Source organism: Oryctolagus cuniculus, chromosome 16 (genome assembly GCF_051225735.1).
Source record: "Oryctolagus cuniculus isolate XC-2025 breed Fujian yellow rabbit chromosome 16, ASM5122573v1, whole genome shotgun sequence".
Lineage (NCBI taxonomy): Eukaryota > Metazoa > Chordata > Mammalia > Lagomorpha > Leporidae > Oryctolagus > Oryctolagus cuniculus.
The window spans coordinates 44,597,436-44,621,822 of NC_142882.1; the positions used below are offsets into that span (position 1 = coordinate 44,597,436).

The 24,387-nt window shown below is 46.6% G+C and overlaps 1 protein-coding gene across 6 annotated transcripts in view; it reads left to right on the plus strand.

Moving 5' to 3' along the window:
• BZW2 (basic leucine zipper and W2 domains 2) overlaps positions 1-24,387 on the plus strand; it is a 59,215-nt gene that overhangs the window by 17,778 nt on the left and 17,050 nt on the right. For 4 of the 6 annotated variants that reach the window (XM_051832560.3, XM_070059580.2, XM_051832559.3 and 1 more), the window contains 4 exons: positions 6,622-6,798; positions 11,615-11,718; positions 16,455-16,520; positions 21,715-21,850. In XM_051832560.3, the coding sequence (XP_051688520.1) occupies positions 6,622-6,798; positions 11,615-11,718; positions 16,455-16,520; positions 21,715-21,850 (483 nt within the window). The remainder of the gene's footprint in view (positions 1-6,621; positions 6,799-11,614; positions 11,719-16,454; positions 16,521-21,714; positions 21,851-24,387) is intronic. The other 2 variants (XM_089315173.1, XM_089315174.1) reach the window with 1 other exon arrangement.

Consider the following 24,387-nt stretch of genomic DNA (forward strand, 5'->3'; position numbering starts at 1 on the left):
AACACCTGAGGAAGTGTGATGGGTACAGAGAAATAATCTCTTATTTTTTTTTAAGATTTTTTATTTATTTATTTGAGAGGTAGAGTTACAGAGAGAGGGAGAGACAGAGAGAGAGGTCTTCCATCCGCTGGTTCACTCCCAAATGGCCACAACGGCCAGAGCTGCGCTGATCGAAGCTAGGAGCCAAGAGCTTATTCCAGGTCTCCCATGTGGGTGCAGGGGCCCAAGCCTCTGGGCCATCCTCCACTGCTTTCCCAGGCCATAGCAGAGAGCTGGATCAGAAGAGCAGCCAGGACTCGAACCGGCATCCATATGGGATGCCAGCGCTGCAGGCAGAGGGTTAACCTACTGTGCCACAGCGTCAGCTCCCAGAGAAACTATCTTGAAGCAGAATCCCCCGTAATGATGCTTGAGGACCGATTATGTAACCCACCCAATGTGTGGCCTGGGCGTCAGTGGTACCCAAGCAGCTCCTGCAGGCTCCAGAACTCTTGGCACTGTTGCGTCCACTTTAGTGAGCAGTCCAGTCCCGGAAAAAGAGAGGAAGTCCAATACAGTACATCAATTAGACCCGAAGAGCTTGCGAGAGCTACTAGAGAGCAGCAGGACTGAATTTAGCTCCTCGCCTCTGCCAGAAGGCTACAGGTTGACACTAAAAAAAATTGTTTTTTGAAGTCACCGCTTTGTATAGCATTTCTGTCTTGGCCTCTCCTATTTCTCTTTCTCTTTTCACCTCTGGCTCATCCCCAGAAGCTGAAGAAGCATGTGTGTAGCCTGGGCCGCCACCGCCCTCCACTCAGTCCTCACGGTGGTCTTACAAACCCTGCTCCTGCCACATTTCCCTACAGACTGTGGAAGCAGACAGCAGGTGCAAGGTGCTCGCTGGCACGTACTGGTTGTCTCCATGTTTAATGCAGTCTTTTGATGAAACTGTGTGGTTGAGAAACCTCACCACGGTTGCTGTGGGGTCCCTGGCGATGTGGTCCTGGTTAACCTGTGCCCAGCTGCAAGGCTGGGGCGGGTTGGCCATGGCCTGTGCCAGTCTGCCTGGATCTGCATCTGTAGTGAGCACTGGAGCCAGCAGAGGTTCCACTAGGGGTGTGGCCCCTCAGCTCTGTGTTCAGGTGGGAACCCAGATTCATTGGCTGACGTAGGGTGTGCAGCTGGAGACCCCGGGGAGAACTGAGAGATGCACAGTCCTTGTCAGGGTTCTGGATGTGTACGCCTTAGATTCTGGGTGGAATTTAACACGTAGGGAGCCCATGAGTCAGCTTCATTGTCCGCTCCTTGGAATAGTGACTCACCTCTGATGGTGTATCATGTGTCAGAGTTTCTTTGCCCAGAGGACAGGGCCGACGTCAAGGCAGGGGTTAGCAGCAGTTTGTGGAGGTGAGGATCTTCAGGGTCATTGTGTGGGCTGATGGGCTGCCCTCTGAAGTTCTCTGCCCACTCTGAAGCCACTCCCTAGCCAGGCTCATGCTCCTTTGTGCCAGGTTAGCGGGCAGATGAGGTTCTCGAACGCAGACATCCTGGCTGGAGGTGTCACAGTAACTCCATCCAGACCCACTCTGACGTCTTCCGGAAATCCTCACGGCATGCTTAGGGTGCGTTCTCCAAAGTGGTCGGGTTTTCTAGTGTGGCTGCGTGACTGCAAGGCTAAAGTTCTCTCTCCTGGGCCACTGATTTGCTAAATAAAATAATTTAGTAACAAAACTGCCCCCTCACTGGTAAATTTTATGGAATAATTGGGTTAAAATGAATGATAATCAGTAGGGAAAAGATGACCAAAATGCAGGCATCAGAGTGACCGGCTACTCAGGTTTCCCCCTAACTTTAGTTCTGTGTTACTGACTTGAAATCCCTTAGATTCACAGTAAAACGGAGTCGTTAACTGAGTAAGCCTTTAAAACTTGAAGTGTATACATAGGTAGATGCATGTGTGTGGTTAAAAGGTACTTAATATTGCTCACTCATTTACTGCACCCCAGTGGCTTCCAGAAAGACGGGTGGCTTTCGCTGTTTATCCTTGCATTAGCACATTTATAAAAAACAACAACAACAACTCTGTATTCACCAGCTGCTGTAGTTGGCACTTGGGACACTTACAGGTGTTTTGGAGGGTCAGAACCAGGCCCGTTTCTGTCAGGGCAAGGGCGATTCTAACCAGCTCCTTAGGGTCACACTTGGGATTCACAGTGCATTATAAAGCTGAGACCCTTGTTGTATGCTTCCCACTTTCAGGGAGGCGCGAGTGCCCCCACGGAAACTCTAAGAAGTTGGTAGCGGATCTGTGTTGGGGTCTTGGTGGTATTTCTGCTGTCCTCAGATGAAACATGAACAATATTTCAATGAAAATGGATCTTGGGTTGAACTGTTGCCTTCCTTCCCCAAGTTTCCATTGGTGTTCCTGTCGCTGTCTTGCTTAGGGATTTTCTCTTCCTCTTGTTGAACACCTTGACAGGTGCGAGCTGTTTTTCCATCCTGCAAAAGCATTATTCGTCCTGCGGTGCCCTCGTGACCTTCGAAGGCTCCTGAGCTCTGTGCTGGCCTTTCTGACCCAACGTGTTGAAACACCCTTGGCCGTGATGCACCGTCTTCCCTCGTTCACCTTTCCCCTTCCTTGGCAGTTCTTCTGGAAAATTATAATGGGAGGAGAAAGCTGCTTTCCAAACACAGGTTTTCAAGTCATCTCAAGTTAAAAACCAAGTCCTCTTGTAGGACAGGAAAGAATGCACCTTCTTCAGAGTGCAAAGGAGAATGACCGTGTAGCTAGACCTCGGGGAAGGGAGCAGACAGGGCACGGTTACCACTCGGTTACCCCCTCGTGCAGTCCTTCATGGTACATTCCTCCGGAGCTCCTGGCCGACTGCCGCCCCTCTGCACAACAACACACTAATTATACTTTCCTCTGCAGTCGGCATTTGCATGTCCTTGGCTGCGTAGCGTTTTGCTCTTAGGGCATCAAAAGGACTTTGTGCCTTTTGTTCACGACTGTCAGTGCAGTTCATTTCTGTGCGCGTCGCTGGTATCTCAGGCTGCATGGCTCTGGCTGGTACTGGGCAAGGGGTTCTCTTCCTCCGCTTCTGATGCTGATGTCAGTGATGTTAGCCAGAGCTGGCCCATCCCTCTTGCTGGCCTACAGGTAGTCAGTGTAGTTTTAATATTACCAAAGTTAGGGGTGTACGTGGCTTACACAGACACTTCTGCAAGACATGTTACAACAGCGGCAAGGCGGCTGGCACAGAGCTCCTGCAAGGTCTCCCAGCGGCTTGCTTTGTTGGGAACATTTCCTGGGGGCCAAGTAGCCTTCTCATGGAGCTATTTCTTGATTTTTCCGTGGGAGGTATTAGGTGTGCGCTTCCTGCCCTGGAGGGTGAGGAGTCGGCTGGCTTTCACTGCCCGCCCCCTCACAGTCCTCCCCCTTCTTAGCCTTCCGTGGAGTCATCATCTCAGCTAGACGGGTGTTTGGGATTCGAGCCGCTGTGACCTTTGCGCATGCTGTCCTTGGCTCTTTTTCTGAGCATCGTTTCATCATCTCTGGATTTAATGACTTTAATCACTTAACTCTCGCTGGCTTCGCTTTCTGTGCTTGAGAGCCAGTCTCAGCCCGAACCTTTCCTTCTGCCCTGTAAATCTCTTAATATAAACGCTTCAGGAATTCTGGCAGCACTGGGGTGTTGCAGGAATATCTCCGGATCACATCACATTGTATTACGGTACTGTAGAACTCCGGGTCAGCCTGCCTTCCGGACCAGCTGTGGAGCCATCCGCTGGACACGTCACCAGCTTGACATGTCACCAGCTTGACATGTCACCGTGACCCACAAGGAGGCATCGCCGCATCCTGTTTCTCCCCTTTGCCTGTAGCAGTGGGCGTCTCCTGACCTCCTACTTTCGCGTTTCCGTATCTGAATAATTTGGCTGCACACCAAAATCCTAGACTGCAGAGTTGTCGCTTGGGCTTGTCAAGAGCGGGTTGAGCTTTATATGTGGCTTGGTGGGGTTTTTGGTTTATTTGTTTGTTTCTGTCCGAGAAGCTGCAGGGTGCTGCACTGCCCCCCAGAATTCATCACCCCCATGAATCCCTTTGGCTTGACTGGGGGAGGGGTGGGCTTTGTCCTTAGCCCTCTCATTCTCTTCTCTACTTTGCCTTCTTCTGCTTCTTTTCCATTGCATGGCACTGGCTTTGTCCAAACCAACCTTCTACAAGGCAGAGGGTTTGCTGGTGAGAAATAGCTGAGATTCCTCCTGGGTTTTATTACTCAGAGAGGAGAGTGAGGATTCCCCTAGGCCGCCTTCCTCCTGGCAAGGCTGGGAGCACCTGTGAAGTTACCTGGGTGTGGGCAGGACTTTGTAGCTGCTTCCAAGGCTGCCTCGTTCCTTCTCCCAAAAGTTTTGTTCTCCTTAGACTCCTCACCTAGGCTGATTTCTAACTTCCTACCTAACAAAAACGGCTTTTATTAAAAAATAAATAAGTAACTGAAGACATTATTTGCCTCTGTCACAGGTTTTCTCCTGAGTCTACAGCAAAATTGTCCAGAGACCTAAGGACTGGGAGAAATTGTGATACACCCAAGGCAGTGCATGTGGGAAGTCAGCTGTCAGCTGTTGGGCCAGGCATTGACAAGATTTGCAGAACGGTGCAAGGTGTCCGTCCAGCGCATAACAAATCTTCCCAGGCAGACGAATCAGTTAATTCACAGGCTTTTATTGGGGTTCCGCTCCCGGGTGAGGTTCCACGGCCCCAACAGAGCAATAGAGCGGGGACCGGGGAAGTCGTGCGTCAGAGATTGGGAGAGCTCCTTTTATAGATTCAGGGCATGGGAGTTAAAGGTAGAGGCGGGTCTGATCCTCACTGGTTGACCTTTAGGCACCTGCAGGGACCTTGAAAAGGACTTTTCTTCCCCACAAGTACAGGTAGGAACTTTCCATTCTGGAAGTATAGGCCTTCCCTCCTTGCAGATCCCAAAGCTACCAAAGGGGACAAAAATGCCACTCTAATGGTTAACTTGTCCAGTTCCAGCTTCATGGTCATGCACACCCTGGGAGGCTCAAGGATTTGGGTCCTTGCCACCCATCTTGGAGACCTGGGTTGAGTTCAGTTTGGCCCAGCTCCAGCTGTTGACCAGCAAAATGCAAGGGGTGTGTGTGTTTGTGTGCATGTGTGTGTGCAACACACACGCACCTTTTGGTGTTTTTTTTGTTTGGTTTTTTTTTTCCCTAAAGATTTGTTTATTTATCTGAAAGGCAGAGTTACAGAGAGGGAGAGGCAGAGAGAAGTCTACGTCTGCTGGTTCACTCCCCAAATGACTGCAACAGCCAGGACTAGGCCAGACCAAAGCCAGGAGCTTCTTCTGGGTCTCTGATAAGAGTGCAGGGGTGCAAGCACTTGGGCCATCTTCTGCCGCTTTCCCAGGCCTTAGCAGGGAGCTGGATGGGAAGTGAAGCAGCCAGGACTTAAACTGGTGGCTATATAGGATGCAGGTGTTGCAGGCTGCGGCTTAACCCACCACATCACCTGGGTGCTTTTTGAAATTGAAAATAAATAACATTTGAAAAAACAATTCAAGGGGCCAGCGCTGTGGTGTAGCGGGTGAAGCCACTGCCTGCAGTACTGGCATCCCATATAGGCACTGGTTTGAGTCCCAGCTGTTCCACTTCTGATCTAGCTCTCTGCTGTGGCCTGGGAAAGCAGTAGAAGATGGCCCAAATCCTTGGGCCCCTGCACCTTCATGGGAGACCTGGAAGAAGCTCTTGGCTCCTGGCTTCAGATCAGCGTAACTCCAGCTGTTGTGGCCAATTGGGGAGTGAACCACCAGATGGAAGACCTCTCTCTCTGTCTTTCTGTGTCTCTCTCTGCCTCTCCTTCTCTGTGTAACTCTGACTTTGAAATAAATAAATAAATCTTTTTTAAAAAAGAATTCAAAAGGTAAAAAGACTGAATATTTACAATATTTACTCTGAAGCTTTCGGTATACATACATAGCTCATTATACATACTGAATATTTTTAAAATTTCTGTTCATTTCATTTTATTTGAAAGGCAGAGAGAGCAAGAGAAAGACATCTTCCATTCGCCACTTCCCCAGATGCCTGCACAACAGCCCAGGGCTGGGTGAAGCCAAAGTCAGGAGCCTGGAACTCCATCAGGGTCATCAGGGTCTCCCATGTGGGTGGCAGAGGCCCAAGCACTTGGGCTGTCACCTTCTTCCTGTTAGCTGGGACTCACACCAGGCACTCAGATAAGGAACGCAGGCAGTGCCTTAAGCCGCTGGGCCAAATACCCACCCCTGTACTGAATGTTCAAGTACTCACCCTGGAGTAATTTATCCTATGATAACCCTCCTTATTGCTTCCTCCTGGTGCTTAGTTTAATTTTTGATGGTTAGAGTATCGGAGAATTCAAATATTTCTGTGGCCCTTGAACAGAAATAAACTATTTTCTTCGAATCAGTGTTTAATCAGGGGTTGCAGACCATGCAAATCCAAAAAAAAAAAAAAGGAAAAACTTTACATTGTCTTTCAGCTTTTTGAAAATCACCTGTCAAAGGAAACACCATGTGTGGAGGAATGAGGATGTGTACCTAAGAGATAATCCTATAAAAATGTTTTTATTTTTAGATGAAAAAGAGAAATTCGAACCCACAGTCTTCAGGGATACACTTGTCCAGGGACTTAATGAAGCTGGCGATGACCTTGAAGCTGTAGCCAAGTTTCTGGACTCCACGGGCTCCAGGTTAGATTACCGTCGTTATGCCGACACGCTCTTCGACATCCTGGTGGCTGGCAGCATGCTTGGTAAGCTGCGCGGTATGACGCACGCGAATGTCTTCCTGAGCTAACCCTGTATTTTTTTTTTTTTTTTTGAAGAATTATTTTATTTATTTGAGGCAGAGTTACAGAGAGAGGTAGAGCCAGAGAGAGAGTGGTCTTCCATTTCTCTGGTTCACTCCCCAAATGACCGAAATGGCCAGAGCTGCACTGTTCTGGAGCCAGGAGCTTCTTCCAGGTCTCCCACACGGGTGCAGGGGCCCAAAGACTTGGGCCATTTTCCACTGCTTTCCCAGGCCCTAGCAGAGAGCTGGATCGAAAGTGGAACAGCCGGGACTCAAACCAGCACCCATATGGGATGCCAGCACTGCAGGCTGGGGCTTTAACCCACTGCGCCACAGTGCCAGCCCCAGCCCTGTATTTTTAATTCCCCCATATCAGGTAGAATCTTGGTTAGAGTTGATAAAAATTGCAAGTGGAAGGTCTGTAATTGTACCTAAGTTACAGTGTGGGATGGTACTCCTAGGGAGAGGCCCCGGCCTGAGGTTTCTGTTCATGTTTATAGCTCTTGCCTGCTTTGCTGTGGAAGACTGAGGTAATGTCACTTCATCCGTACATAGCAGCGTGTCTAGGGAGTATAATATAGGCCTAGTTTTTGGTTTTGGTTTTCTTTAAATCCTTTTGATTGTGCGCACTGCAGTTAGCAAGGAGGGGCCGTGATAGAAGATCAGAAATCCTTGAAGACAGAGAAACGTGCAGGGAAAGAATGCTCAGCACCTGATCCCAATGTGTGTCAGCGGCCAGAACCGCCCCTCTTCCCCTCAGAGTCACTCTCAGAGCCTCGTTCTCGCCGGTTTCTGTCGTAGCCGTAAAGTACCCAAGTCTCCCCGGCCAGGGACCCCGAGTTCTCCAGTGTGGAACTGCTCTGCTGTTTGCTGTTTCAAAGATGGGGTTGGGGGCCCGGGGTGCTGCCTGTGCTGCGACGTCCTCACAGAGAAAGGTTCTCCTGCCCCCAGTGCCATCCGTGCCTTTCTTCAGGAAATAACTGCTAAAACCAAACTTCTTCAGTTTTCTTTATGATTATTATTTTATTTTATTGGATGGCACACAGAGATCTTCCATTCGCTGGCTCACTCCCCAGATGCAGCAGCTAGAGCCGGTTAAACCCAAAGCTAGGAGCCTAGAACTCGGTCTAGGTTTCTTACACGGGCGTCAGGGACCCGGCTACTTGAGCCTGCATCGCCTGCTGCCTCCCAGAATGTGTTTCAGCAGGAAGCTGGAATCAGGAGCAGAGCTGGAAATCAGATGCAGGCTTGCAGTATGGGATGTGGGTGTCCAAACTCACCCAGTGCCCCTGTCTCATCACAAAGAATTAAAACCAAACTGATGTGAATGGACATTTGTTTTTGGTTTTTGCTACAAGGTTACCGGTGTGCATGCATGTAGCTTTCTGCTCTTATCTGATTACACCTGTGTGTACCTGCCAGGGATTAGTGGATTAAAGGATGGAGATATTTATATCTGCATCTTTGTATCTACCTCAGAAAGACAACCAGCCTTCACAAAGAATATGCTACTTAGCAGTTTGTCAAAAAGCATGAATTCCTGTTTATATTTAACTTTTTATGGAACAGTAGCTACTTTGTCAGTCTTGTAGATCTTTGTCAATTTGGTGAGTGATGGATGTTTTCAGAATAAAATTTAAATTAGTGGTAGAGTTGAACATCCTCCCCTGTGGTTACTATCTGAATTATGCTTATTTTGGTCTGTGCACAAATAAATGCCGCACAGGAATGATCCTCAGCAAGGTGTGGGTCTTGCCAGAGCCTCGGCCAACTGCACTGGTCGATTGTAGACATCCATGCCGCACCGTTGACCCTCTGCCATTCTTGTCCCCAGCCGTGAGACCTAGCCTAGCTCTTCGGATGCCAATCATATTTGGCCCCTGGTTTCCTTTTTTTTTTTTTTTTTTTTTTTTTTTTTTTTTTTTAAGATTTACTTATTTATTTGAAAGTCAGAGTTACACACAAAGAGAAGCAGAGGAAGAGAGAGAGAGAGAGGTGGTTCTTCCATCTGCTGGTTCATTCCCCAGATGGTAGCAACGGATAGAGCTGTACCAATCCAAAGCCAGAAGCCAGGAGCTTCCTCTGGATCTCCCACTTGGGTTCAGGGACCCAAGGACTTGGACCACCTTCTACTGCTTTCCCAGGCCATAGCTGAGAGCTGGATCGAAGTGGAATAGCTGGGACTCGAACAGGCACCCATATGGGATGCCGGCACTGCAGGCGGTGGCTTTACCTGCTACGCCACAGCGCCAGCACCTAGAATGCACTTTTTAAACTCACCTCTCAGGAGGAAAGTCTATAACTTCAATTTTAGTCTTTTTAGTATTTAATTTTTATCAGATAGGAATCATTTGCCCAGTTTCTAGATTAAGATGATCATCTTTTTAAAAAAAAAAAAAAGATTATTTTCATTTATTTGAGAGGTAGAGTTAGACAGTGAGAGGGAGAGACAGAGAGAAAGGTCTTCCCTCCGTTGGTTCACTCCCCAGGTGATTGCAACAGCTGGAGCTGTGCTGATCCGAAGCCAGGAGCCAGGAGCTTCCTCCTGGTCTCCCATGTGGTTGCAGGGGCCCAAGCACTTGGGCCATCTTCTACTGCTTTCCCAGGCCATAGCAGAGAGCTAGATCAGAAGAGTGGCAGCCAGGACTAGAACTGGTGCCATATGGGATGCAGGCGCTGCAAGTGGAGGATTAACCTACTGAGCCATGGTGCCTGCGCCAAGGTGATCATCTCACTAAAATTTTGTTCCAGGTGGTCATGTCCATTTAAAAGGACTAATTAAATCTTGTGCATAAGCTAATTATAAATTAACCCCTGAAGGAGCTAAAATCTCTGAAAAGTAATTACTTGGGGCTAGGGTGTTATGGTTTAGCAAGTAAAGCCACTACCTGCAATGCCAGCATCCCATTTGGATGTTGATTTGTGTCCTGGCTGCTCTACTTCCAATCCAGCTCCCTGCTAATGGCCTGGGAAAGCAGCACAAGTTGGCCAAAGTGTTTGGGCCCTTGTCACCCATGGGGAAGTCCCAGGTGAAGCTCCTGGCTCCTGGCTTCAGCCGGGCCTGGCCCCAGCCATTGGGGCCGTCTGACGAGTGGACCCGTCAGTCCACGAGTGGATGGAAGATTTCTGTCTGTACCTCCTTGTCACTCTTTCAAACAAATAAATAAATCTCTAATTAAGAAAAAATCTAGTTACTTAAAACTTCAGACTGGTGTCTGTGGCCCGTAAAACAGATGAACTATGACAACTGTAGCTCGGCCGACTTTTCCTTTGCCTGGTAGCATGCGTTACCAGCAGAGGTGGCTGCATATGGACTTTTGCATGCACAGGTCAGAAATCACAGGTTAAGTCAAGGCTGGTAAATGCTGGCATGCACAGAGTGACAGGAGTCTGTGATGAGGAGAGTCTGCCTTTTCAACTTTGATCACGGCTGAGTCATTGGTGCCGGGCACCGTGCTGCTGTAAGTCATATGCTAGAAATGGTAGTTAAGCTCTTCCTCGGCCCACTCCAACCTTCTACCCTAATTCCAGTGACGTAGAATTGGAAAACAATAGAGCCAGTGTTTTGTTTTTTGTTTTTTTTTTTTAAGAAAGCTTTTATTTAATGAATACAAATTTCATAGGTACAGCATTAGAAATATAGCGGTTCTTCCCCCCATACCCACTCTGCCACTCCCACTCCCATCCCACCTCCTACTCCCTCACCCATCCATTTTTCATTAAGATTTGTTTTTAATTAACTTTATATAAAGAAGATCAACTTAGAATATACTAAGTAAAGATTTCCACAATTTGTACCCATACAGACATACAACGTATGAAGTACCGTTTGCAAATAAATTTTACAGTTAATTCGCATAGTACAACACGTTAAGGACAGATATCCTACATGGGGAGCAAGTGCACAGTGACTCCCGTTGTTGATTTAACAATTGACACTCTTATTTATGATGTCAGTGATCACCCGAGGCTCTTGCCATGAGCTGCCAAGGCATTGGAAGCCTCTTGAGTCCACAAACTGTCAGTATTTCGACAGGGCCATAAGCCAAGTGGAAGCTCTCTCCTCCCTTCTAAGAAAAGTACTTCCTTCTTTGAGAGCCAGTGTTCTGATTCTGCTCTTCTGATCAAACCAGTGCTTGTGATGGCCGCCATTGAAACTTAGCGGAGGAGCCGTGGTGTAGGGAAAGTTAAATTGTCGAGGGGATATGGGCATTCTTTCCCTCGGGTCCATGAGGAATGAGAATCAGATAGCACGCAGAATTCACTCCCAGACGACCCAGCTGTAGGGCTGTCGGGTACAAAGGGCAGGCAGTCAGGGTACAAGCCACACAACCCTGACGGAGGGAGCAGCTTGCATACCTACCCGGGCAGGAGCCACCAAGATCTACTGTTGGAGTCAGGTCCGCTCAGTTCCATAGTTGCTGCACTGGAGAGTCCAGCCTGACGGAGAGAACCATATCCCAGTGCGGGAAATAGCAGGAGCTTCCCTGAGAATCATGGGATAAAATTAAGTAAATACGGGTGGTGGTTTATCTTCCAGGGTCAAGGATGTGTTTGGGAGTGAAGCTGATTTGTAGTGCTAGACTAACAAAGGCAAGGACCACCCTTTGGTATTACACTGGAAACGAAAATGTGGAGCAACACGTGTGCATCTACACGTGTGCACCCTTCTGTGAAAGCTGGTGTGACTGATTTCACGTCAACCCCTGTGCCTCTCCTCCTGTGCAGGAGTTGGTCTGTTCTTTGAACCCTCACCATAGCGACCTTTCTCTTTTCAGCCCCAGGCGGAACACGCATAGATGATGGTGACAAGACCAAGATGACCAACCACTGTGTGTTCTCTGCAAATGAAGATCACGAAACCATCCGGAACTACGCTCAGGTAGAGCCTGTCTTCCGGAGATGGCCCTTTCGTGTGGGCAGGGAAGAATGTGAACAAGACTGGGGGAAGCATTCAGGTTCAGGAACTCTGACTCACTGTGTCAGCAAGGATGTTAGTTAGCGCTTCAATATGCAAAGATCTACTCAACTGCGTTCAGCTTAAGACAGCAGACGTGGAGTCAGCATTGTGGTGTAGCAGGTTAAGTCACTGCCTGCAATGGTGTCATTCATTCCATATCAAGGTGCTGGTTTGTGTCCTGGCTTCCAATCCAGCTCCCTGCAGATGTGCCTGGGGAAACATCCGAGGATGGCCCAAGCACTTGGAACTCTGCTGCCCACACTGGAGAGCCAGATGGAGTTCCAGGCTCCTGGCTTTGGCCTGACCCAGCCCTGGCTGTTGCAGCTATTTGGGGACTGAACCAGCAGATGGAAGACCTCTCTCTCTATCTCTGTCTCTCTAACTCTGCCTTTCAAAAATAAATTTAAAAAAATTAAAAGACAACTAGCATTAAAGCTACAGGAAAATACTGTTTTTCAACCTCTCACCTGTAAAGGAATGCGGGAACCAGACGCTCGCAGCCATAGCTTGTGGCAATGTAGATTAGTCCTGTCCTGGGGAAAGCAAGTTTGCACTGTATCTTCCCTTTGACCCAGAAATGCCACTTGGGAGACTTCATCCGCAGCTGCGCTTGCATCTGTGTGGGTGACACAGGTGGCGTAGTCGCTGTGGGATTGCTTCTGTCAGTGTGGAAAGGTGAGCGCCGTATAGAAATCAACCGAGGACCAATTAAAGTTTGACACGTCGGATCTCTGGGCTGTTAGGTATTCTTGTAAGAAAATATTTGTAAATATTGAGAACCTGTGAGAGATTCAGTTCTCAAGTACATGAAGGCCTTGCAGATCAATGAGAGCAAGACAAGGAACCTGCTGGGAAAAAGTCACATAAGGCCAGGCAGCCCAGTGGAGAGGAAACCAGTCTTCAACCAGAGGAAGGCAGGATCAGCCTCACTGGAAACTGAGAGATTTGCATCAGAGTAATGAGATAAGATTTTGCGCTGGTGCCGCGGCTCACTAGGCTAATCCTCCGCCTTGCGGCGCCCGCACACCGGGTTCTAGTCCCGGTTGAGGCGCCGGATTCTGTCCCGGTTGCCCCTCTTCCAGGCCAGCTCTCTGCTGTGGCCCGGGAGTGCAGTGGAGGATGGCCCAAGTACTTGGGCCCTGCACCCCATGGGAGACCAGGATAAGTACTTGGCTCCTGCCATCGGATCAGCGCGGTGCGCCGGCCGCGGAGGGTGAACCAACGGCAAAGGAAGACCTTTCTCTCTGTTTCTATCTTTCACTGTCTACTCTGCCTGTCAAAAAAATTTAAAAATAAATAAATAAAAAGATTTTGCATGCATTGGGTTGGGTTGGTTAGAATTAAATCTGTGTCCCTAGAAAAGGTCAGGAAATGGTGGGAGTTGTTAGGTGGTACAGTCTGTGATACGTCGCCCTGTAAAGTTGGACCTCGCTGCATCTTGATAGGCTAGTATGTTGGAGTGTTCCTATTCTGCTTCTGTCCCTGACTTTTTTTTTAATTTCGTTAAGGCAGAGAGACACGGGGTAGGCGGGGATATCCGTCATCCAAAAGTTCACTTGCCAAATGCCCACAACAGCTGGGGCTGGAGCAGGCAGGAGCCAGGAGCTCTGTCCTTGTCTAGCATGTGGGTGACGGTGACTCCAGTATACTTGAGCCATCGCCTGCTACCTTCCAGGTGCATTAGCAGGAAGCTGGATCGGAAGCGGAGTAGCTGGGACCAACCCCAGGCACTTGGATGTGGGATGTGGACTTCCCCATCAGCGGCTTAATCTGCTGTAACACAATGACCGCTGCTACTGACCCCTCTCAAATTCAGTTGTTATTCCCAGCTTCAGCTCAGAGCAAGTACTAGGTCAATACCTCCCTTGTTAGACCTTTTGTGATGGCCTAGCTAGATGAAAGAGGCCATAGAATTAACCTCAGCCAAGTGATCAGAATTTTTTTTTTAAAGATTTATTTATTTATTTATTGAGAGGGAGAGACAAGAGTTCTTCCATCTTTTGGTTCCTTCCCCAAATGGCCTCAATAGCCGGAGCTGAGCTGATCTGAAGCCAGGAGCCAGGAGCTTCAGCTGGATCTCCCACATGAGTGCAGGGGTCTAAGCACTCGGGCCATCTTCTACTGCTTTCCCAGGCTCTCAGTAGGGAGCTGCATTGAAGTAGAGCATATGGGACTCGAACCAATGTGCATGTGGTATGCCGGCATTGCAGACAAAGGCTTAACCAGCTGCACCACAGCACCAGCCCTGATCTAACTTTTATGCTAGAAACCATATCATTTCTCATTAATGTGCACTAAGTATGGTAAGTCAAGTTGTTTGAGGTATGTGGCTATTGTGAATTTATACTTTAAGAAATTATTTTTCAGGGTTGGCGCCGTGGCTCACTTAGTTAATCCTCTGCCTGCAGCGCTGGCATCCCATATGGGCGCCAGGTTCTAGTCCTGGTTGCTCCTCTTCCAGTCCAGCTCTCTACTGTGGCCCGGAAAGGCAGTGGAGGATGGCCCAAGTGCTTGGGCCCCTGCACCCGCACGGGAGACCAGGAGAAGCACCTGGCTTCTGGCTTAGGATCGGTGTAGCTCTGGCCATAGCAACCATTTGGGGGGTGAACCAATGGAAGGAAGAGCTTTCTGTCTGTCTCTCACGCTAACTCTATCTGTCAAATAAAAAAAGAAAGAAATTTTTTTCATTACATGACATTTTAGTGAAGAGATTTCTTACCCTTTTTAAACAAAGGTTTATTTATTCATTTGAAATGCATAGTTAGTGTGAGGGAGGGAGGGAGGGACGGACGGACAGAAAAAGAGAGATCTTCCATATGCTAGTTCACTCCTCAGATGGCCACAACAGCCAGCTTTGAGTCCTGGCTGCTCCTTTTCAATGCAGCTGCCTACTGATGGCCTGGGAAAGCAGTAGAAGATGGCTGGGCCTGGCCGAAGCCAAGAGCCAGGAGCTCCATCCAGGTTTCCCATGTGGGTGGCAGGGACCTTAACATTTGGCCATCTTCTGCTTTTTCCCAAGCTTATTTTATTAGCAGGGAGCTGGATCAGAAGTGGAACAGCGGGCCAGCACTATGGCATAGCAGGTAAAGCTGCCGTCTGCAGTCGGCTCTGGTATTTAGCAGAAGTTATTATAATCATCATTTTATATAGTTATGATATTTAGGAGAAGCGTAGATCTTTCGGATCTACCAAGTAACAATCATTGCCTGCTTGCTCCTTGCCACAGAATTTCTTTGAGGATCAAATGAATGCAAACACAAGGTACATGATCCCTTGTTTGATTTCCAGTGCCAACAATCAATTAAGAAGTTCTAGAGGGGCCTGCGCTGCAGCACACTAGGCTAATCCTCCACCTGCGGCGCTGGTACTTCAGGTTCTAGTCCCGGTTGGGGGGCCAGTTCTGTCCCGGTTGCTCCTCTTCCAGTCCGCCTCTCTGCTGTGGCCCGGGAAGGCAGTGGAGGATGGCCCAAGTGCTTGGGCCCTGCACCCGCATGGGAGACCAGGAGAAGCACCTGGCTCCTGCCTTCGGATCTTCGCAGCACTGGCCATAGCAGCCATTTGGGGGGTGAACCAACAGAAGGAAGACCTTTCTCTCTCTCTCTCTCATTAACTCTGCCTGTCAAAAAAAAAAAAAAAAAAAAAAAAAGTAGTCCTGGAGGAAACATCCCTACCATCTTCCCATACGCAGAGATGAAGGAGTTCGCCTCTTCCTGGTACCTAAATAGGACAGTTTCTTTGTACAGATTTTTTTTTTCATGTGGAATATGGGTCTCTGAGGAAAACTTTGATTTGTGGTTTCTGAGTTTAAAAATTATTGCCTACGTGTAGATCAGCAGAAAAAAAAACTGGGTCAGCAGTGTGGTGAGGCAGAGAGAAGTTAAGTGGACAGGAATGTTTCAGTGGGAATTCACGTTGCATGTGGGTAGCTCACTTTGTACTTTGTAGCTGAATGACGTTTGAATGCAGAGGGTTTTCATACCACGTCATTTCTGTTTTCTGCGGCATGTCAGTTCGCTGCCCGGGTGGTTTGTTCTTTCCCGGTAAAAGGCAGCTGCAGTTTCTCCTGTCAGTCTCAGACTCCATGCTGATCACCTGGAGAAGCAGGGGTAGTCACAGCACAGAAGTCTCCTGGGAGTGTGTCATGATTGGAAGAGCAAGGCAGCTATGAGAATAATATTTACAGAACCCCTACTTCAACAAGAGCATCGGTCAACGTAACCCAGCTGTCTCAAGCCCCACTGGCAGGCAGTTGTAAACTACTCAGCTTTAACCGAATGCCGGATTGTAGGGCCAGTAATCCTTTCCTGCCTGGAGTTAGAACTGTTCCTGATCTGTGCCATTGTATCTGGAACTCCTGGTTTCGGTTGTTGTCCACATCTGTGTCTCACAGTTTAAAAATCCCATTCAGTTCATCTTCACCAGAGTTACTTTTGGTTTCTGTGTCTGTTATATTCCTGAGTGAATTTGGCCCTGTTTGTTCCCTCAGTCCTAGTAACTCCTTTGAAAAGCTCATAGCTCTCATATCACAGGGTCAGCCCGTCTTCCCACCTGTTTTTATTTTTATAGATCTACAACGTGGTCATAACGAATTTCTACCCCTCCTTCCGTGCTTTCTAAAATTGCTTACGGGATATGTTCTGGTTCTCTTTCATGTTTAGGTCTTCAACAAACTCATCAGGAGGTACAAGTATTTGGAAAAGGCATTTGAGGATGAAATGAAAAAGGTAAATATTCTAATGATAATACTTATCTATTCAAGGTGACAAATGGGAGGGAACACAAAATTTGCATTCACAATGGTATCAGGAAGGGCTGGGGACATAGTAACTTTTTGGTAAATGTTTAATAAATTGTCAGCTTTCTGCAGGAAGAAATGTATGACCGTTCCGGGCTTTTTCCATTACTCTAACTAATACGAGACAGTGTGCTTGTTTGGTAGGCATAGTTTTACACAACAGGACCTCTGACCTCATAGAGCCTAAAATCACAACCAGAGATTACAGACACAAAAGGAAAATAAATATATCTTGGAGCCGGCGCTGTGGCATAGAGTGTAAAGCTGCCACCTACAGTGCCTGTATCCTATATGGGCGCTGGTTTGAGTCCCGGCTGCTCCACTTACTGATCCAGCTCTCTGCTTTGACCTGGGAAAGCGGTGGAAAATGGCCCAAGTCCTTGGGCTCCTGCACTTGTGTGGGAGACTGGGAGGAAGCTCCTGGCTCCTAGCTTTGGCCATTGTGGCCAGTTGGGGAGTGAACCAGCGGATGGAAGACCTCTTTTTCTCTCTCTCTCTGCCTGTCCTCTCTCTGTGTAACTCTAACTTTCAAATACATAAATAAATCTTTTTTTTTTTTTAAAGAAAATAAATATATCCTGAGGTAAGACAGCTGGGGCGATTTAGGAAAAGTTTGTTAAAGCAGGAAGCTCAGTTAGTACTCAGCAGAATTCTTTAAGTGGAGAAGACACAATTCGGTAAGGAGGATTAAAAGCATGTCTTTGGAGGTGGGGTTCATAGGCATCAATCTGGGTGCTTTTCTCCATCAGTAAAATAGTTGTACCAGTGTACCTTAGGGTTGTTGTAGGAGTAAATGCAATAACATTCAAAGTGCCCAACAGGGTTATTAGCCCCTACCGAGTCACCATATCCCAGGCAGCTCCTTCTGAAAATTCTTTTCCTCATTGCAACATGGCTCCTCCTCCGATCTGGAACTCTTCTGCTGTCTATGTCCAGCACTCACTGTGCTACCTTGTTACAGATTTCTGCATTCCTACTTTCTTCAGCTGTAGCTATCTGCCTAAGTAAGGAAGTAACCACACTAAGTGACTGCCAAATCTTCCCCATTTACTCACCCTATCAGTAATATTAAAGAACATGTTAGCAGCAAACCATTTGTTAATAAATTCACATAGTCCCTGACCCAGCTCACCATTTGTAAAAATCCTTCGGCACGGATGTATAAAAGTTGTGTAAGCAAAGATTAGAAAGTTCATGGGAAATATGTTTGATGAAAAAAAAAATGCAGGGATTTCAAAATAGCTTTGCATCTAGGTAAATTTACCTCTTAATTTCATTCTGCACAAGCCTTTTGAAGTTCTCTCCTGTAAAAGCTTTATCAGTATTGTGAAATAGCCTAAATGGTTTTGGGTAGGAGACTGGTTAATTATATGGAGGTCTGTCTGTACAGGTAGTGGAATGCCAGGCAGCTTGTTAAAGGAGGCGGCGTGAGCCCAGGAGTTGATGAGGGAGAAGGCCCGTGGTAAATCAAGTGAAAAGGCAGCGCTTAGAGCAGATTGACCGTGGGCATGCTGCCTGATTTCTTTGTGTTCCACTGCCTTTTCTGTAACTGGGGAACTGGGCACCTGAGGGATCAGAAAGATGTCTGGTGCAGACAGCAAGTGTTAGCTATCCTCAGCACTTCATACAGTAAAAACAGTATGTGTGTCTGCATGTAATTATTTACAAAACATAGGCATATACTATGTGTGTATCCATGTGAAAGGCAGGCATACTTGTCCCACTGCTGCTAGCTAGTTCTAAGGGGGTATTTGTTACATTGTATCATTCTGCCCTGATGATCTTGTCCAACAACCATGTGTTATTTTTTTCCAACATGAAAAAATAATTTTAGTGGAAAATGAATGATTTATTCTTTGCACTGCTAGGTGCTGAAAAAGATGCTTGTTTAATGTAGGAATGGAAATGTTGAAGGAAGAATTACGTAAAGAGTTTAATTAAGCCTCACCATGTCTATTAATATCACTCATGTGTTTACATCTCTCCGTTCATGTGAACCTTGAAAACTTTTAACCATTCCTCTCATGATGAATATGATTGCAAGAGTGACTTTTTTTTCTTCCTAATATTTCCATCGGTTTTTTTTTACAATTTTTTTTCTTTTTTTTTTAACTTTTATTTAGTGAATTTAAATTTCCAAAGTACAGTTTATGGATTACAATGGCTCCCCCCCCATAATTTCCCTCCCACTCACAACCCTCCCATCTCCCGCTCCCTCTCCCATTCCATTCACATCAAGGTTCATTTTCAATTATCTTTATATACAGAAGATCGATTTAGTATATATTAAGTAAAGATTTCATCAGTTTGCACCCACACAGAACACAAATTGCCAAATACTGTTTGACTAGTCATATCATTAATTCACATTGAGCTACACAGTAAGGACAGAGATCCCACATGGGGAGTAAGTGCACAGTGACTCCTGTTGTTGACTTAACAATTTGACACTCTTGTTTAAGGCATCAGCAATCTCCCCAGGCTCTAGTCATGAGTTGCCCAGGCCATGGAAGCCCCCTGAGCTCGCCAGCTTTGATCTTATTTCAACAAGGCTATAGTCAAAGTGGAAGTTCTCTCCTCCCTTCAGAGAAAGGTACCTCCTTCTTTGATGGCCTGTTCTTTCTACTGGGATCTCACTCGCAGAGATCTTTCATTTAGGTCTTCTTCTTTTTTTTTTCTCCTCCAGAGTGTCTTGGCTTTCCATGCCTAAAATACTCTCATGGCTCTTCAGCCATATCCGAATGCCTTAAGGGCTGATTCTGAGGCCAGAGTGCTATTTAGGACATCTGCCATTCTATGAGTCTGCTGTGTATCCTGCTTCCCATGTTGGATCGTTCTCTCCCTTTTTTATTCTCTTTTTAAAACCAACTCTGTCATAAAAATGCAGCCTCTAATTGGAATGTTGTACAGTGTAGTTAATTAATTTAGAATGATCTAATTTATCCCATTTCATTGCAATTAAGTATATTTCTAAGTGAATGGGAGTTTTATTAATATACTTAAAGAAATGGTGTTAACATTTTAAAGCTACTTTTCACTCATTTTTAAAAAGATTTTGTTTATTTATTTGAAGAGAAGAGTGACAGAGAGAGATAGAGAGAAAAGTAGATAATTGTCTATCCACTTTTCACTCCCCAAATACCAGCAACAGCAGGGGCTGGGCCAGGCTGAAGCCAAGAGCCTGGAACTCCATCTTTGTCTCCTGCATGGGTGGCAGGGGCCCAAGTACTTGGACCATCATCTGCTACCTTACCAGGCACATGAGCAAGGAGCTGGATTGGATTTTATTTGAAAGGCAGAGAGACAGAGAGCTCTCATACTCTGGTTCAGTCCCCAAATGGGGACTGGGTCAGGCTGAAGCCAGGATCCCAGGACTCTACCTGGATCTCCTACCTGGATGGCTGGAACCCAAGGACTTGGGCTCCCAGGTGTTGCCTCCTAGGGTGTGCGTTAGCAGGAAGCTGGATTGGAAGCAGAGTAGCCAGGACTGTCACATAGGCACTCCAACATGGCATGCGTGCTTTGCAAGCCATCATTGGCAGCTGCAAGCCCATCCCAATTTGTTGACAATTTAATAGGTGTGGATTGGAAGTCAAATGGACAGGTTTGGTTCTAGTTCTGCCACTTACTTGGCATGTAAGTAGTTGGCGACTCCCCTAGCCTCTGTGCAGAGTAATTCTCCTTTGGCCATTGAGGAATCCTGACCGTTGCCCTACCCACCTTACACAGTTGGTGAGGGAGTTGTGCCAATAGTATGTGAGTCTGCGGAGAGGTGAAATGGAGAGCTGGACCAGAGGAGAGCACACCACAAGACTGGCTGCTCTCAGGATCCAAAATGGGAAGTGGGGTGTAAGCCCCTTGCTTTTGGCTTTCATTCAAAATTTTGGGGGTCGCTGCTTTTCTCAATTGCCCTCTCTGGAAAGTAAGGCCCAGAGGGCCCCAGGCGGCATCCCCCTTGCGGCCTTGCTCTTCCAACCGTGTTCTGCCTACTTCCCACAGCCTCATTAGGAGCTGGCTTCACCCTTCTCTGTGCTGTCATCCCCAAAGCTGGTTGGTCAAGCCGCATGAGCCAAGGTTTGCAGCGTGCAAGCCCATGATTGGTCTACAGAGGCCATCAGCATCTTAGAGACCATTTTCTCCCTCAGTGGCCTTGCCCTGAAGATGAGTGGATGCTTTGGGCAGACAAATATGAGCTGTCCAAAAGTGCATGTCCTGGCTTTCTTTTCCTGCCATAAAGAAAGTCCATTCTTCCCCGAAGAAAGTAGGTGCATGTGGCCAGGGGGAAGGGGAACCTCTAAAGTAGTGACAAATGTGAGATGTAATGTGTTTCAGAAAACATCGTGCCTGTTGTGTATTCTTACCTGTTTATACATACAGAGTCAAATGCAAATTTTCATTTTCTTTTTAAAGACTTGTTTTTTATTTATTTGAAAGGCATAGTTAGAGAGAAAGAGAGAGAGAGAGCGCTACCATCCTCTGGTTCACACCCCTGATGGCCTCAATGGCTGGAGCTGGGCCAATGCAAATTCAGGAGCCGGGAGCTTCTTCCATGTCTCCCATGTGAGCACATGGGCCCAGGGACTTGGGACATCATCTGCTGCTTTTCCCAGGCACATGAGCAGGGAGCTGAATCAGAAGTGGAGCAGCTAGGATTCGAACCATTATCTTGTTGGGATGCCGGCCTTTAACCCGCTGCACCACCAAGCCGGCCCCCATATGCAAATTTTGTATGTACACGGTGCCACGTGTCACTTTGTTCCCATTAGTAGTATCCATGGCTGTGTGTGAGCAAACTCAGAAGAAAGATGTGTCTGGTAAGGGTCCTTTCCATATCCCATTTGTAGCTGGAGATGTGGTGACTTCAAAGAGCTTGTGGGAAGATCAAAAGCAAGTGGATTCTAGCGCAAAATATTCTCGAGATTCCTGCATAGGCTTTTCATAATACGGGTCCTCCGTGGACTTCCTGAAGCCCCTTTCCATGTGTGTTCCCAGTGAGGGGTAGCCCTGCTTCGCCTGTGCCCGCGTGTCCGCACAGCATCTCACCACCGGCGGATGGCTGGCTTGCTGTTCCCCGACTGGAGTCCCATGCTTGCTACACACGGTTTCTTTTGTTTGACCCGCAGCTTCTCCTCTTCCTTAAAGCCTTTTCTGAAACGGAGCAGACAAAACTGGCGATGCTCTCCGGGATCCTGCTGGGCAACGGAACCCTTCCCGCCAGCATCCTCACCAGCCTCTTCACCGACAGCTTGGTCAAAGAAGGTAATTTTGCAAAAAAAAAAAAAAAACAACAACAACAAGAGCCAGCAGTCGCTGGTAGACCACCAGGGGCTCCTGCACAGAAGCAGAATGCCTGCGTGTGGGAGGGGGCGCTTCAGAGAGCTCCCGGGGAGAAAAGCCACATGCATTCAAGTGTCCGCCACCGAAATGAGCCGCTCTTTCCTGTCCATTCTCCGTGAGCTCTTTGGAAGTACCCTCATGAATAGTCCCTCCAGTAATGAAAGGAGGAGTGTGTAGGAAACCGCACACACCTGCACAGAGACATTTAAAGGCTACCAGCAAGTTAGAGTGGCAGCTGTCAATACTCAGTGCGGAGTTCGGGTTGAGCTGGTCCAGACCATTTCTCTGTCCCGCTATGTCGGGACGATGCTTCATCATGTAGGGCCATTTTCTGCTTCCTGGGACGCTTAACCTTTTTGTCTGTCCTTGGACACAAAATGCCAACCGGTAGCGCTTTTCTTTTATGTGCTGTACCAGCCCATACAGGGCTCCTCCCAAACAGTGCCTCCTCCCCCTAACAGGACCCCCCTTTCTCAGCTGTTTGCTTGGGGGTCCGGGGAGACCTATGCTCAGATGTTTTCTCGGATGTCACTTTAGAGATGGGAGGGTTTCTGAATGGAGGCAGGGCGCCTGCATCACAAAGAGCCAGCCCCCTTGTAATTCCAAGGCATCCAGAGTTTGACAGCCATGCAGGCAATGATTTGGTTATAGAATAAAACAAAAGTGGCCTGTTTTCTTCTATGAAGGTAATAATTTTCCAATTATAATGCAACACAAAGCATTATTTTTCCTTAAAAATAAAATTAAAAGGCCTTTTGTGAGACCATCTTTTATTTATTTTTTTTTCCTTGAGAACATGAAGAGTTTTCCTCCTACGTGTGTCAGGTCCTAGCCTTGTTCATGCCTGTAATGAAAGAGCTTATGGTTTTCTCGTGACTAAGTACTAAGTAAAGAATTGTGAATCAAGAAACAAAGGGTATTCAGAAATCCTCTATAGCTTTTTGACTTAAAATAGTGTAGACGTAATGACAGTCTGGACTCTGTTGCTGGTATGTTGTTAATATTGCTGTTGAAAGTGTTCCTGAAGACAATTCACCATGTGTCACACATCTGTCGCTAGCCATGTTACACACAGAGACACAAGATAGAGTACAAACATTAAATGTTAATTATAGTGAACGATCCCAGCAATCATAACAGAAAATACTTGCCTCTGAGCTTGCACTAAAATCTTGTGACATCTGCAACTTCCTTTCACATGTATCCAGAAGTGCAGTCATTAGATGTAGGAAAGCAAATATTCTAAATAAATTATATTTATAGATGTTATAAATAAAGCAAATATTCTAAATAAATTATTGTATGTAGTATAGCAAATAGAGCAAAATATTGACAGCTAACAGATTTTAGGTGCATGCGATTGGCTCAGCTTTTCAATGTCTGAGAATTTCTATAGTAAAACCTTAGGTGGGGAGACAAGAAGAAGATCTGCTATGAGAGGAACATGGCGCTGGTATCATGCAGGTCTTCCATATAGTGCACCTTCTTTAGAAACCAGAGGTTTAACTGCTTGCTTCCTGCTTGGAAGAGCATCAGGAAACTGTCTTTCCCCAACCTCGTACCCAACAAATGGCCAAGAAAATAGCATCGTCTCACTGTGTGGAATGAACCAGCTTTCCACCATGAGACATTTTTAATGCAAAGGAGTAGTTTGGTTGAAATGTAGATTTTTAAACTCCCACTTTCTAGCACACTTTACTTTTCTTACTTTAATAAAGATTACAGAATGGTGTTAATTTGATTTTCATTTAGTTACATAAGTTTAAATTTTATATTGATTTAATAAACTAATGATACTGTTTTTAAAAAATCTATGTTAAGTAGTTATCGTAAAAGCCTCCAGCTTATAATGCATATTTGATTGTCACGGCCATGATTTTTTTTTTCTCCTAGTTCCCCTGTTTATTCAAGTGAGGGAAATCTGCCAGAGTTGACGTCTCTATCAGTAGTGGATCAGTCCGATGCCTTTACTTGCACATAGCTGGAAGATGAGGGCATTTATTTCCGATGTAGCAATAAATATAGAAGCAGCACAAACAGAAATACCACTCGGGCCTCGTATTTTCCCCCAGTGTCATTCATGGCCTCAGCTCCAGCTCAAAGGTGGTTTCTCGAAGGCCACCAACAATAGTGGAACCTTCAGTTCAGAAAAACCAGCTGAGCATTTCGTCCGTGCCTTAACTCTTCACCAAAGAAATGCAACATAAACATAGACTTTGAGATTTCCACAGATCCTGATTCTTTGTATTTGAAAATAAATCAATAATATAAATGGGGATATGTGATGCAATAGTTTTCTAATTAATATAACTATCTTCATAACTACTTTTAAAAATCCAGGAAAAAAATATTTGGTTTGGAATAGCCTTAGTATAGCTTAAGGGTATTTTTAAATTCTCTTTTACAAAAAGGAATATTGTAAAGTATATGATGCGTGTTCATCTATAGCTGTACCTATA